This window comes from Ranitomeya imitator, chromosome 7 (genome assembly GCF_032444005.1).
Source record: "Ranitomeya imitator isolate aRanImi1 chromosome 7, aRanImi1.pri, whole genome shotgun sequence".
NCBI classification, from domain to species: Eukaryota; Metazoa; Chordata; class Amphibia; order Anura; family Dendrobatidae; genus Ranitomeya; species Ranitomeya imitator.
In genome coordinates this window covers 187,507,891-187,523,194 of record NC_091288.1, presented here as the reverse complement: position 1 = coordinate 187,523,194, position 15,304 = coordinate 187,507,891, and the positions used below count along the sequence as shown (strand labels likewise).

Genomic DNA, 15,304 nt, shown 5'->3' with positions numbered 1-15,304 from the left:
AGTAATTCTGTTATTGTAGTTTACGTTTTTCTTATGCTTCTTACCGTGCGGTAAAAATATTACGTTATTTTTATGTTACGGGCTGGTGTGAACACAGCTATAACAAACATATATATATAGGTTTTCTATTTAACTTTTTCACAATTAAAACAGGTTTGATAGAAAAAAAATACATTCAACGTTTTGTTTGTTTTGTTTTTTTAAGAGGTTTATTTGTTATGAAACTTTATTGAATTTTCTTTTAATTTTTCTTGTCCAATTTGGGACTTGAACCGACCATCCTTTCATCGCTTCTTTAACCCTCCGTCACATACAACTGATCTGACAGGCGCTTCTCTTTTACTTTCATTTCTCCTTCCTCACCAGATTGTGAGGAAACCCCCTCCCTCCAGGTAGTCTCCTGTCTCTTGAAGGTCTGTGAAACCTGATATCACAGTTGGATTTCAGAGCTTCAGGGGAGAGGATATAGCTGCACAGATCTCTCAGGCTCATTGTATGTGAATACGTCACATTCAGTAAGGTTGGTATTTTATGTTTTTATTCATCACAATAGTTTATTTAGCTTGTTTTATGAATGTATAGCACAAAATGTGAGGATATTTCATAGAAATAAGGGAGATTTTATAAAAGAAAGTGTGCTGCTCAGGCATATACAGTAGTTCCCTAACATATTCCTTCTCTTGCTTCAGATTATCTGCTGAAATGGAGAGGAAAATGTACAATTTATCCAAACAACTTGATGTTGAGGAAGTAACAAACATGCTGTTAGATGATAGAGACCTCACACTGAATGAGGATTTAGGAGAGGAAAGTGAGATTGGTGTGTAATTCTTGCTATTTGCTCTGCAAGTGTGACTTTTCTGGGGAAACCTCAGCATCTACTTCTGATTGAATATGTTTTTAATAGTACTTAAGGTACCTTAAAATTAAGTTTGTGTTCAAAAATTTTCTTTGTACATTTTTTTGAGAGAGTCGAACTGGGGACTATTTGGCGGGAGTTTTGAAAAGTTTGTATTTCATAGTTATTAGTTTTATGTTAAGTAAATGTTTTTTTTTGCAACTGATTATGTGTAGTCTCTTTTATTACATCCCTATGAAGGTCACTGATCACTTTTAGAGCACTGAAATTGCAAACATTAGATATTATAGGTATTTTTCCAGCAGGCGCCTGACAGGCACATTGTATGTGAACTCGTTAGTCCGAATATTGTATGTGACGGAGGGTTAAAAGGGGTATTCCCATCTCCAAGATCCTTTCATATTATTTCTGAATAAGTGCTGCCATCTGGTGCTGACACAGTGTATTAACCTTTCATTAGTCGTGCCAAATGATTTACAAAATTAGTCGCTTGGGTCCCTGGAGTTTTTATTTAAAAAAACCCAACAAAAAACAATATTTATCCCATTCACAACCTTGCGATACGTAATTCTGTCGTTTTATTTATTTTTTTTTCTTGTTCCACCATTTTACGATCGGATTAATGTATTTTATATTTTGATAGATCGGGTGATTCTGAACACAGCGATATCAAATATGTGTATTATATATATATATATATATATATATATATATATATACACATATATATACATATATATATACACATTTTTTAATTGTTTCATTTTTAATGGGGCAAAAGGGGAGTCATTTGAACCTTTGTGTTTTTTTTATTTTCTTCATATTTTTAGAACCTTTGTTTTTTGCTTTTATACTTCATTTAATAGTGCCTTGAGGAGACTTGAATCAGCAATCATCAGTCCTGCTACGTATAGCAAAAATCACCGCCTCCTACGAATGCCAACCACAAACCGACGTTCGTAGGAGATTCACAATGACAGGCACGGGGGGTCTTCTGCAGACCTCCGGCTGTTGTGACAACACATCGGCACGCTGTGATCATGTGACAGGAGAGCCGATGTGATGTGCTGAGAAAGCAGGGCAGCCCAACTAGGAATCTACTGAAACGGATGGTTACCTGCCTTCAATCTTTGCTGAAATATGACAAAACAAAATTTCTTGGGATCCCAAGGACCTCACGTGACTAATTGAAGGTTAAAGGGAATCTGTCAGCAGGTTTTTGCTATGTAATCTGACAAGAACATGATGAAGGGGCAGAGACCCTGATTCCAGCGATGTGTCACTTATTTTACTGGGTGCAGCAGTTGTTATAGATTCACAGCTTTTCAGCTATGGATCTAGCAGAGCTCGGAATGCTGAGCTGTGCATAACCCCGCCCACACCAGTGATTAGCAGCTTTCTGCCAATCAGAGGTGAGGGTGTGGCTGGACTACAAGGCACCAGACACCTAGTCCTGTAGTAATAATCTGCTGATAAAACACTGATTTTATTGAAACAGCAAAACGCAGCCCAGTAAGTGACACATCGCTGTAATCAGCGTCTCTGCCCCTACATCATGGTGGTCTCAGATTACATACCAATAACCTGGTGACAGATTCACTTTAAGAATAAAACTAAAATAAGCAGATTTCACTGCCCCATTGGGTCCAGGTTCCTGTTGGATAAAATACTCACGTGCTGCTGTATCCAGTGATTGGGTTCCATCTCTGGTTTTCGTAGATGTAAACACACGTCGTGTCAGACTGGGGAAAAATGTTATTTGTGCTGCTGTCCAACCCTGGAAGAAAAAGGGAAAATATAAAAGAGAACATAACTGACATAGTAAATTACATGATGATACAGAGCATCTGACACTGCGCTGATGATGCTGTGATCACAGGACTTTATTAACTAGCAAGTTCCCGCAGACACAGAGACAGCTTGTCATTCCCTGTCGGGGTAGGATATTTAAAATGTCCTCTCTTTTTTACTGTTCCAGTATAAAACTAATAAATTATTACCATTGGTCACATCATTAATAAATGTTAACTCAGCACCGTACCTTGCATGAATCCGCCACCATAGCCTCCAGTATAAACCCATGCAGTGAGATCATAACTGATGCCCCACACAACACCACAGCTGCTGCTCTCCACCAACTTCAGGTGTCCTCCTACTTGACGCCAAAACCTGCAAATAGCAAATTCCCATTACCCAAAAATATTAATATATATTGAGAAGAAAAAAAGAGTCACATGCAAAAATAAACACTTGCAGAAATGTAGCTTAGTGTAGTGGAATCTATGTTCTTACACGTTATGTTACCTATGACACAAAAGAAGGGACCTCATACCCACAGATTATACTCCTTAAAAATGATTTCTATTAAACAGTAGATTAAAACTGCAAAGAACACTAAAAACACAGAGGCTACTGAACATGAATGCAGGGAAAACACTCATCAAGAAAAAGGTGCAAGGTGCAACAAATACTAACACATAACATATTTGCATTAAAATGGTCTGTCTAAATGTAGAAACAATCTGAACAAAAGTGGCCCAAGTGCAGGAAAAGTACTTACAAGTGTAGATGCAGCTGTTTAGAGCGTGCCCACCGCCCCTGATGAAGACTTGACGAAACGCGCGTCGGGGCGGTAGGGACACTCTAAAGAGCGAATTTTCAGATTTTTTTTTCATCATCTAAATAAAACACTGAACATGTTTGGTATCTGCATACTCGTAAAGACCTGGAGAATCATACTGCCAGGTCAGTTTTACTACAGATTTAACAAGATAAATAAAATACATAAAAAACAAATTGTGGAATTGCAGTTTTTTTTGTCAATTTCAACACACTTGGATTTTTCCCCCTTTTCCAGTAGACTATATGGTAAAATATATGGGCAGAAAAATAAAAAACAAAAGATATAGCTCATGGAGGAAAAAATTAAAATAAAAAAATAAAAATTGCTGTATTGTGAAGGGGCTAAAGATCTTTGAATGATAACCATCACTGTTTTAGGGGATGGGGGGCAAACTGAGCAGAATCGTCCACTCTGGACAATATCCTTGCATGCACGGATCCAGGTGCAATCAAGATACAGATATGAAGCCGTGCATGGTAGGAGGAAGCCATTATGCCACGGATCCTTCCATAACACTTACATCCGGTCACACAATCGTCCGCTCGTCAGAAACTCCAGGTCTGAAGACGGCTCACTCACAAATATGTCTCCTTTACAGGTAACTGACCAGATTGCCTGCGGAGAAGGAGGGCCTTGCACTTTTCTAATTTCACAGCAAGACCTACTTAAAAGACTGAGCTGTAAAATAAGAAAGAAAAATTAATATCTAAAGATTAAAAAGCAAAAAAATAACACATTCAAAAAAAAAATCATTTTAGTGTCAGATTATGTGTACTTCACTCGCCAAGAGTCACCTGGGCGGAGTCAGCGTGTTGAAAAGTCAGTGTCCTGGCTGTTGTGACCTACAATCTGATTGACTTGTCTACCAAGTGGGATGTCTACTGTATGTCCAACAAAGCAGATGGGAGTGATAACAACCAGCACACTGTGACTCCTCAGCACACCGACGCTGCTGGAGGCGGCGCATGCGCAGATTGAGATCTTGGCTCCTGAGATCACAATTTGCGCATGCGTCGCCGGAGCCTGCCCATGCTGCGCACTCCTCGCCTATGAGGCTGGCCCAACAAGTCAAATGCCGCTCACACTGTACTATGCGTCCATCAGCACTTCCATGGTGCGATAGCAGGGCACACATTGATTGCCATTATGGCCAGGGGTCTGCTAAAGACCCCTGTGAATGTCAAGACGGTACTACTGTACAACCATGATTTTTGCTATATACATCAATACTGTTGCATTCTTGTATACAGCACAAGTGATCGGATGATCGCAGTCTCAAGTCCCCAAAGGGGACTAATAAATACAGTAAAAAAGTTAGAAACCCGTTAAAAATAAAAAAATGAGAAAAAAATAAATTAAAAAGGCCAGAATTGCATTTTTTTGGCGGCCGCAGCGACACAAAGAAATGTAATAACGGGCGATCAAAACATCATATCTAGCGGAAAAATGATAGCAATAAAAATCAATGACTTGGGCAGAAAAAACAAGCCGTCAGAGCAGTATCCCAAAAATGCAAAATGCTACGGGGCTCTTGGAAAATGGTGTCACCTAGTGAATTTTTATTTATTTATTTATTTATTACAAATTTTGGAAATTTTTTTTATCACCCCCTTGAATAAAACCAAAACTTTGCATGTTTACTTTCTCCGTAATTGTGCTCACCTGGAGAGTCATACTGCCTGATCATTTTTACTGTAAAATCAATGCTGGAAATAAAAACAAAACTCCAAAAATTGCGGAATAGCTTTTTTTTTTTTTATATTCCGCCGCACTTAGATTTTTTTCCCCACTTTCCAGATGATATAATATACGGTATCATTCGAAAGTACAACTTTTCCGGCAAAAAAAAGAAGCCCTCGCCCAGCGCTTGCTCTTACCCAGTCGTGCATCTCCTGCTCGGTGGCGGCAGCGAGGCGCACCGGCCACCTCTGCTTCGTCTTCTCAGAGGTGTAGATGGCGAAGGAGTGTTTCGCGTCGTTCAGGACTGGCACTAGAATTGTGACTTCATTGAGAAATAAGTGCAAATACTGAAAAGGAAGCACATGGAGAGGTATTAGTAGGGAGTGCGAAACTGGCTGCCGACACCCCCCCCCCCAGCAATTGCCAGAACTGGGGGCTTCTTTCTGGTGTATGATCGCCCGCTACAGTATACGGTTAGCCCCATCTAGTGGTGGCTGCCGGAACCCACAATTTATCTTTTACATTGATGACTTTTGATATATTAGAACAAGTCTTCTTGATACATCCCTATTCTTTCAATTGTAAAGACCCGGGTTACCGCAGACCATTTACCTTTTTCTCCTCGTAGTGAGTGTAGTAAATAAAGAGGATGCTGTCTATGGATCCATCACTGGCCGTCACCTGCTCGAGGGCCACCCGGACATCGATCCATTTGTGGGGTTTACAGTCTCTCCACCACTGTAACGCGCCTGTTTTCACCCACACGGACTGGAAAAAAGGTAAGAGAGTATCATTAGGAGTCAGAGATGTGAATAGGAAAGAATATTGGGTCAGAATAGCGACGGCTGGGTAAAGAGGGTGACCGCCCCTAGGTTCGGTTATAGGCTATGGATATCAGGGTAGAGTGGAGAAAGCATCTGGATGGCTGCGTGTAATACCACATTTCTCCTGTAGTGGCCGCTGCAGGATAACAGCAAATCCGGCCCGATCGGTTCTTGGCACAATCATCTGATTGACCCAAATCTCAGCCATACCTGATCTATGGCGGGTTCGTAGTGTCGGAAACTGTCCAGTTCTCGCTTTGTGCGCTCGCTGAGCTGCTCGAATATCTGTTTCCTCCACACTGCGGTATTAGCCGGGGTGATAGACAATGACATTGATTGCATACTGGCGGTCAAACCTGGAAGATTTGGAAACAGCACATAGCAAGGTAACATGTAGGCTAGGGCTTGGCTACGGTCACCCACAAGTTGTGGTAACAATAAAATATTACTGTGTCCTCATGGGGAAGAACACTGGCAACCATTGCAAAATGTATGCGCTGGTTGGAATTCTTGAGGTCGTCATTAGTTCCCTGCGAGGGCAATGGGTAGGTATCACGCACCGGTCCTATTCGTTATCTGTAGACGTGATCAGAGGTGTAACGATCATGGTCGCTGAAGACTCATCAGGTCCATGCGTGGTAATACACGCAGCCGACCAATCAGAGGCCAGAAGCTGATGTCGGCGTGCACGTGACTGAAGTCACCTGCCGGCGTCAGAAGAGGACGCTGCACGGCGGGGGAGCGGAGGGAAGGGGAGTACTATAATTTATTTTTTTTCTACGAGGTATTGTCAAGAGGAAGATGAGAGACACCAGACCCAACAATGCAGACGAGCTGAAGGCTGCCATCAAAGCAACCTGGGCTTCTATAACCTCTCAGCAGTGCCACAGGCTGATCGCCTCCATGCCACGCCGCATTGATGCAGTAATTGATACAAAAGGAGCCCCAAGTACTGAGTGCATTTACTGAACATATATTTCAGTAGGACAACATTTCGGATTTTAAAATCATTTTACAAACCGGTGTTATAAAGTATTCTAATTTACTGAGATAATGACTTTTGAGTTTTCATTGGCTGTAAGCTATAATCATCAACATTAACAGAAATAAACCTTTGGAATAGATCTCTCTGTTTGTAATGACTCTATGTAATATAAGAGTTTCACTTTTTGTATTGAAAAACTGAAATAAATTAACTTTTTGATGATATTCTAATTTTGTGAGAAGGACCTGTATGTACCAGGATAGAGCCCAGGATAAGAGATATTATATATTATACATATACACACATCATTATGGGACCAGGAAGGGGAACATCTATACCAGGAAGGAGCCCAGGATAAGGGACATATAGACCAGGATGGGGGACATATATATACTATGATGGACCCAGGATGGGGGACATAGATACTATGATGGACCCAGGAGGGGGACATATATACTATGATGGACCCAGGATGGGGGACATAGATACTATGATGGACCCAGGAGGGGGACATATATACTATGATGGACCCAGGAGGGGGGACATATATACTATGATGGACCCAGGAGGGGGGGCACAGATACTATGATGGACCCAGGATGGGGGACATATATTCTATGATGGACCCAGGAGGGGGGACATATATACTATGATGGACCCAGGAGGGGGGACATAGATACTATGATGGACCCAGGATGGGGGACATATATACTATGATGGACCCAGGAGGGGGGACATATATACTATGATGGACCCAGGAGGGGGGACATAGATACTATGATGGACCCAGGATGGGGGACATATATACTATGATGGACCCAGGAGGGGGGACATATATACTATGATGGACCCAGGAGGGGGGACATATATACTACGATGGACCCAGGGTGGGGGACATAAATACTATGATGGACCCAGGATTGGGGACATAACTACATAATGGGGTAAGGTGGTTGACTCGTATATTTTTAGAGAAATTAGAACGCTATAAAAGGCCCAACGGTGAGGAGGCCCAGGTCTAAATTTTGCACCGGGCCCATTGGACTCTAGTTGTGCCTCTGGACGTGATATCACCAGTGCCGCTTACCTCTCAATGTAGTGGTGAGCGGCGCCGTCAGAACCCTTTGAAGTTTGCTAGGGAGTTATGACCCCATATACATAAGGCTAAAATAGGTCAAACTCCAGTATTCTGGAAGGATCGGCCCACAGTCTAATGTATATGGAGAGGGAAGGGGTCATCTGACAGATGAAGGTGGTTTGGCTCGTTGGATTTACAATGGCCGGGAGATGAAAGGAGGATGGCAGCGCCTCCAACATAGAGAACGCAGGAGAGCTTGGCCGAGCCGAGTGTTCTTCTATAAGGAGGAGTCGGGACACATAGTGGTCAAATGATTGATCGCTCGGCTGACAGCTACTAAATGTGTGTGGGCTCAAACTCACTACGACTCGCAGATGACCCAAGATGTAGCCCAATAACCCCGTTATAAATTCTGGAGACAAAGCAGGACAATACAATGCCGATACCTGCTTGCCGAGTGAACCATTTAAGGGAGTTTTGAGAGTCCACGAGGCAGCTTCCTCCAGAGACCCACGTCCACAGCGGAAATATATCTCTTCCAAAAGAGTTTTCGGTTCCTTCAGGAAATGTCTCAAACACCGACAGGTTGGAGGCGTCATCTGCAGCTTGGAGAGAACTGATGCGAGCTTCTACCAGATCGATGCTGCTCCACTGGGGAGCTCTGGTCATCTTGGAGTGTGTGGGCGCCTCTTCACAACTGGGACCAGCATCTTCCTGGGGGTCCAGGGGAAGTTCTGCCCTTGGATTGACGACTTCTTTTCCGTCTGACGTACTGGAACCAAGATCTGGTATCTCCGCTTGTTCGGCTTCTGAATCTACATCGGACTGGATGACTGAATCTGTTTGACCCCTCACTTCATCTCCAAAGAAGCAGCCAGCACTAAAAGGAATAAAACATCTATTTTTGGGGTACTTCTTACCACCTATTAATGAATTTTAATTGTATGCAACAATATTTTGAAATGCAAAAAAAAATGTGATGACCCTGATAAAGGAGATGTCTAGGAGAGGTTTCCGACCTCACAGGAATTCCTCATCTATCACTGGAACTGTCAGATCAGTGGGATCCCCACCATCTGTAGAAGACAGTCCTAAGCCCCTCACTGTGGTTGGCCATGTGTGGTGCAGCTTCATTTAAAATCCATGCGACTGGTGGAGACCGTGGAGTCCATCAGCCTTGCAGACATTATCAGAGGTCAGTGATTGCGCCCCATTGCATACAGAGGAATGGGGGGGGACTCAAGGTCCCAATGAATATATATATATATATACATATAAAAAAATAAATCCCCAGTTAAAGTACACAGAAAATAATGGATATGCTGTGGGCTTAAAATCTGTGTCAATCCTGATGTAGATTTTATTCCACGGGGTGTAGATGAGATTTGTTTAACTCCTCGTCCACATTGCTACTACTGTAATACGCTGCGGATTTTCCACCAGAAATCCAGACAAGAAATCGCTTAATGCACCCGTAAGATCTCGGCCTCGAGTCGCTTCCTTCTCCGACATCACTTCCCGACCGTCACCATTCAGCTAAAGATGCACCACACAAATCTCCTTCTCTACCTATGATGTCATATATGGGGTTGGCTACTCCTTTTTTACTGATAGCCTATTCTTAGGACAGATCATCAATATCTAATGGGTTGGGGTGCGATACCCCACATCCCCAATGGATCACATGTTACAGGATGCAGCCGGAACACAGGAGCTCCATCAAAACTATAGTGACCATGGCGGGCACCGTAGATCAACCCCCTATTTATTTGATAGGAGGTGGAATGGCAGTACCCGCCAGCGGTCACTATAGAAATGGTTGAGCTGCTATGTTCTGGTAGTATCTGAGAACTTTAACCTCCATATATCTTATGCTCACGATACCATTAACCTCTATATGTACTCTGCTCATGATTGAGTTATCCCTTGCATGTATTGTGCCCATGATACCATTAACTTCTGCATGTGATACCATTGTCCTCTGCATGTGATACCGTTATCCTCTGCATGTACTGTGCCCATAATACTGTTATCCCATGTATGCACTGTGCCCATGATACTATTATCCTCCGCATGTGACATCGTTATCCTTTGCATGTGATACTGTTATTCTCTACATGTACTCTGCATGTGATACCAATATCCTCTGCATGTACTGTGCCCATGATAGTTATCCTATGTGTGCACTGTGCCCATGAATGATACTATTATCCTCTGCATGTGACAAAGTTATCCTCTACATGTACTCTGCATGTGATACTATTATTCTCTGGATGCACCGTGCCTCTGATACCATTGTCTTCTGCCTGTGATACCCTTATCCTCCACATGTACTCTGCATGTGATACCGTTTTCCTCCGGATATACTGTGGCCATGATACCATTATCTTCTGCATTTGATACCGCTATCCTCCGTAAGTGATACCATTATCGCCTGCATGTATTGTGTCCATGATACCATTATCCTCTGCATGTGATACCATTATTCCCTGCCTGTAATGTGCTCATGATACAGTTATCCTCTGCATGTACACTGCTATACTGAGAGCTCGCTACTCTCTTACCTGCTTCATTCTCCATTGTGAAAAATAGCACTGACAAATTCCCAAAATGGAGCAGAAGGGTGAAAAAAAAATTCTCAACAACTGATCACAGAGACTTTGTCATTACCTGTTGATGCTTGAGACACTTCCAGAATTTGACCGGTCGCTTTCTCTAGGAACCAAAATGGCTTTCCACATTTTCCCACTGAGCTCACTTGGAGTGACACCTTGCCGAAAATATACTGCCCTGTCTTCATAGCCGATGCCCCAGATCTGAATGAGATAAGAAAATATATTTAATCCAGACATATGGAGTCACTTCATGCACCAATGTGCCAAGATCATATTCAATTCCTGAAATACTCTGCACTGCCAGGAGCATTTCAGAGACAATCATCATGGAAAATAGACAAAAGGTTTGCCCCATTTGTGGCATATGGACAGAATAAGGCATAAATGTCTGACAGATGTGGGTCTTATTCCTGGGAGTCCTCATCTATGGTACCACAATATGGTATACATGATGTCCCGGACGGGAGCAGCCCTATAGAGCTATAATCCCACCATATATATTCCAATGCAGGTCCTCTATGGTCCTTTGTCTCGTCTTACACCATAGGGTCATTGTAACATTCTGACTACACGTCTGGTTTGTACATTACCTGATCATTGAGTCCAACGCTCAACATTGCCAGTTCTCCCACCATTTCAATCCAGCTGGTACCACATGGGTTGTGCGAGTTTATTCCTCTTCTAAACCAGACCTGGATAAATGTAAAAAAAAGGAGCAGAAAAATATCACACAGGGTTCAGGTGGTTCCTGCGCAATTGGACAATTAAGGCTGCAGACATGATGGACACCTTCAAAGACATTTTTGTTTTCCCTTGAAAGGGAACCTGATAACAGGATTTGCCTCTACAGGATGTTATTGACTTTAAAAAAAAAAAAAAAAAATAATAAGATACTTCGCGTAAAATCTCCTTCCCAAATTCTTCATTGGGGAGACACAGGAGACCATGGGCGTATGCTGCTGCCACTAGGCAAAAAAAACTAGCACCTCCTCAACAGTATACAGCCATCAAATGAGAAGGCAGTAGGAGAAGTCACAGAAACATTAACTTGAACAAACCCAACATAGCCATAACAAGGGCGGGAACTGTGCCCCCCCAATGAAGGCCCCAAGAAAGATTTTACAATAAGTACCCCAATTCGTCCTATACCACTTCATTGGGAGGACACAGGAGACCATGGGATGTCCTAAAGCAGTACCAAGTGTGGGAAAGCGAAAAAAACGAAAGAATGCCCAGAACAGTACGAAGCCTGAGGGAACCAAGAGTTGGAAAGTCTGAAAGTTGCTGTGAGAGAGAGCGAGAGACGCAGAGCCCAGACAAAGTCGAACTTGTGGAGGCATTGTTCTCAAGGATGAGTTGGAGATGGACAGAAGGCTGGAAGGACTATGTCCTCGTTAAGGTGGAAACCACCTTCAAGAGAAAGTAAGGAACGCGATGTTGCACCACCTTGTCCTGGTGAAGGACAAACAAGGGCAAGCGGCACAAAAGAGCCACCAATGGCCGGATGGAGGTGATGGCCACTAGGAAGTGGCAATGGGAGAGAAACAAAGGAGGAATGTCAAAGAGCGTTTAGGACCAGGCTGAGCTCCTAGGAGTCCAAGGGAGGATGATGGGGCAGAGCACAGTAAGCAACCCATATTAAAAGCCCTAAAAGCAACCCCTATTAAAACCTGGGAGCGAGAAGCTAGGTTTCTCTGGAACAGGATTGACAAGGCGGCAACCTAGCCCTTGAGGGAACGGAGAGAAAGGCCAGATTCGAAACCTAAATGAAGAAAGGCCAGAAGGGACGGAAGAGAAAAACACATCAGAGCTGCGTGCTTGGCTTTGCACCAGCAAAAAAACCTTTCTAAGTGCGGTGGTAGATGCACTTTGATCATGACGTGGATGACCTGGTCAGAGAAACCAGTGTGAATTCTGGTGGAAGCAAGGACCCTGGTAAAAGAGGTCTGTACAATCCGGGAGCTTCCAATGGACGTCTGCGATGAGGTTGATCACTTCTGCGTACCAAGCTATTCTGGGCCAGTCAGGAGACACAAGGATGACCATCAAAACAAATCATGAGGGGGTCGAGGATGACCATCAAAACAAATCATGAGGGGGTCGAGGATGATCATCAAAACAAATCATGAGGGGGTCGAGGATGATCATCAAAACAAATCATGAGGGGGTCGAGAGACCTGGAGACAAAGCAAGGAACTTTGTTATTCATCCTGAACACCATCAGGTCGCCGTCAGGTGTGTCCCACTTTAGACAGATTTGCCTGAAAACATTTGGGTACAGGGACCACTCGCCTGAGGAGAAACTCTGATGACTTAGGAAGTTGATCCGGTGGAGAGAAGGAATAGTAGCCTGGGAAGGGGGGGGGGGGGGGGGGGAGTAGTAGTGAGTCCTAGCTTACCATCCAAGATGGGGTGGGGGTGGGGAGAATTCTAGTCCTGTAGCGGTCCCGACTACCTCTTCAAATGTAGACGGTCTTCAGGTGCCCTCAAGAGGTCACTGGGATTGGTCCGTGTTCCCCCTCGACACCATCTCGATATCGTGGACCGTCTTGTAGCCACCCCGAGACACTCTTCATGCATTAGGGCGTTTGGACTTGCCGCTGAGAAACGAGGGTGCGATGTGGAGGACCACACTGTTCTCTCGTTTTATGTTTCCCTTGTGTTCTTCCAACAAAGACTTTGGATACAAATTGACTGAATAATCTCCAATAAGTATCCAGAAAATAAGTCATAGACCAAACTCTTGTCCACCCAGGGTACGTACTAGACGAAAATGTTATCAATCTAATAAGTTGTATTTGTTGAAGTTATTTTTTTAAAGAATTTTGCAATAAAAATGATATATTAAATACATTTTTTTAAAAATTGGAGTCCCCTGGCCCATCGTCCACGACAGCACGCCATGGAAGTCGGAGCAGAGCACTGTAAACTTTCGACATCCTGATTAGTAGCTGAAGTGATGCACGTCACGACATGGCCATAATGTCGCGGAGGTCTGACAATCGGAAGATGCCAGTGGGTAGTTGGGGATTCGCAGACCTCTGATCCGGCTGTCACAGCGTACGAACGTGACCGCTGGACCAGGGGGCTACAAATAGTTTTGCTCAACTCTAATCCTTTATTATGGAATCAATGGAAGCAGAGGTGAGAAAACGCACATCTCGGCTATCGAGTGACTTACTTTGCGTTCTTTAGTCACAGCCCAAACTACGTGAACACCAACTGACACATGCATGATCCCGTCTTCGGGTGTGGGGGCTTCCACAATCTCCCATGAAGTGCCTGAAAAAGACACCATACGTTAGATCACAGACTTTCATAAAGACATCATGTGTCAGCTCTGGGTAAGCAATACAAAAAGTTATGATAGAATCACAGTACTCCCTGCTGCAGATCTAGCAGAGCTCAAAATGCTGAGCTGTACATATATATTGTACACAGAAAGCTGCTAATCAGGGGCGAGGGACTGGTTGGACCAGGAGGTACGAGACACCGAATCCTGTAGTGATAATCTCCTGCTGATAAAACACTGATTTTATTGAAACAGCAAAATGCAGCCTAGTAAGTGACACATTGCTGGAATCAGGATCTCTGCCCCTAAATCATGCTGCTCTGAGATTACACAGCAAAATCCTGCTGACAGTCGGTTCGTCAAAATAAGTCTTAAAGTGGTCTCTAAACTCCTTTTTTTCCCCAGTCTACTTGCCCAGCTTCAGCTGTACTTCGAGTACGGATTCTCTCGGTGCAGGGGGCACCAAAGGATATGTGATCAACATGAAAGTAGTGGACAAATCCTTTAGAAGGGTTTTCCAAAGATAGCGGAAAAACTTACTGACCACTGGAGGTCAGACTGCTGGTACTCCCAGCTCCGGCTGATTAGAGCCCAGCTCCATTCATTCTCCATGGGACTGCTGGAAAAAAAGTCAAGAAAAGCGCTCAGCTATTTCCAGCAGTCCAAACAATGAGGGATAGTAGGTGTGCTTGACCCCCACTCCATTTAGCGACTCATCCACTGGGTTACTAGGGACCCCCCGTGATCAATAAGTTATCCCCTATCCTGATCATTGGGATCATTTCCAACTTTGGGAAAACCCGGAGACTAAGCCCCGAAATATTACACCGCGGACCCAACTCCTAGTGACTCTACAGCAAAATCCACACAGGCAGATTCTGCTGCAGATTTTACCCCTATTCACACTAATGGGGGTGAAAGACACAGTGAATATTTGCAAAAAAAATATGATCTATTTATAATAGATAGTGTATAATCAAGGGCTGGAGAAAAGAGAATATAAAAGAGCCCATGACCCGGTGAGCTTTACCTTTAGGGTTATTCCTGCCGATACCTTTCCTTACAATGGCCTGTCCTTCCCATAGAGCAGCCCATAGGAGGTCATCGGGGCCGCAGCTTATCTGTATCACCTCGCTTGGCGTTTCTATTTCTGACCAAGATGATCCTTCAGGATTGTCATGGCAGACGTCTTCTCTGTACCAAACCTAAGGGAAAATGGGCAACGATGGACATTTCACTGCCTCGTGCACACACGGTGCACACGTAGATGGAGCCAAAACTAATCTGATGATTATAAGAGACTATGTGCGCGCACTCATATGACATGTAGGCGTTATCTGAACATGCT

The 15,304-nt window shown here is 43.6% G+C and overlaps 1 protein-coding gene across 1 annotated transcript in view; it reads right to left on the bottom strand.

Moving 5' to 3' along the window:
- Positions 1 to 15,304, bottom strand: part of TECPR1 (tectonin beta-propeller repeat containing 1) — a 62,553-nt gene that overhangs the window by 30,805 nt on the left and 16,444 nt on the right. The window contains exons 6-16 of the mRNA XM_069734218.1: positions 14,987 to 15,161; positions 13,846 to 13,946; positions 11,255 to 11,356; positions 10,720 to 10,865; positions 8,496 to 8,929; positions 6,197 to 6,342; positions 5,775 to 5,930; positions 5,360 to 5,509; positions 4,003 to 4,160; positions 2,901 to 3,028; positions 2,534 to 2,636 (exon numbers count right to left, since the gene is read on the bottom strand). Coding sequence (XP_069590319.1) covers positions 2,534 to 2,636; positions 2,901 to 3,028; positions 4,003 to 4,160; positions 5,360 to 5,509; positions 5,775 to 5,930; positions 6,197 to 6,342; positions 8,496 to 8,929; positions 10,720 to 10,865; positions 11,255 to 11,356; positions 13,846 to 13,946; positions 14,987 to 15,161 — 1,799 coding nt within the window. The remainder of the gene's footprint in view (positions 1 to 2,533; positions 2,637 to 2,900; positions 3,029 to 4,002; positions 4,161 to 5,359; positions 5,510 to 5,774; positions 5,931 to 6,196; positions 6,343 to 8,495; positions 8,930 to 10,719; positions 10,866 to 11,254; positions 11,357 to 13,845; positions 13,947 to 14,986; positions 15,162 to 15,304) is intronic.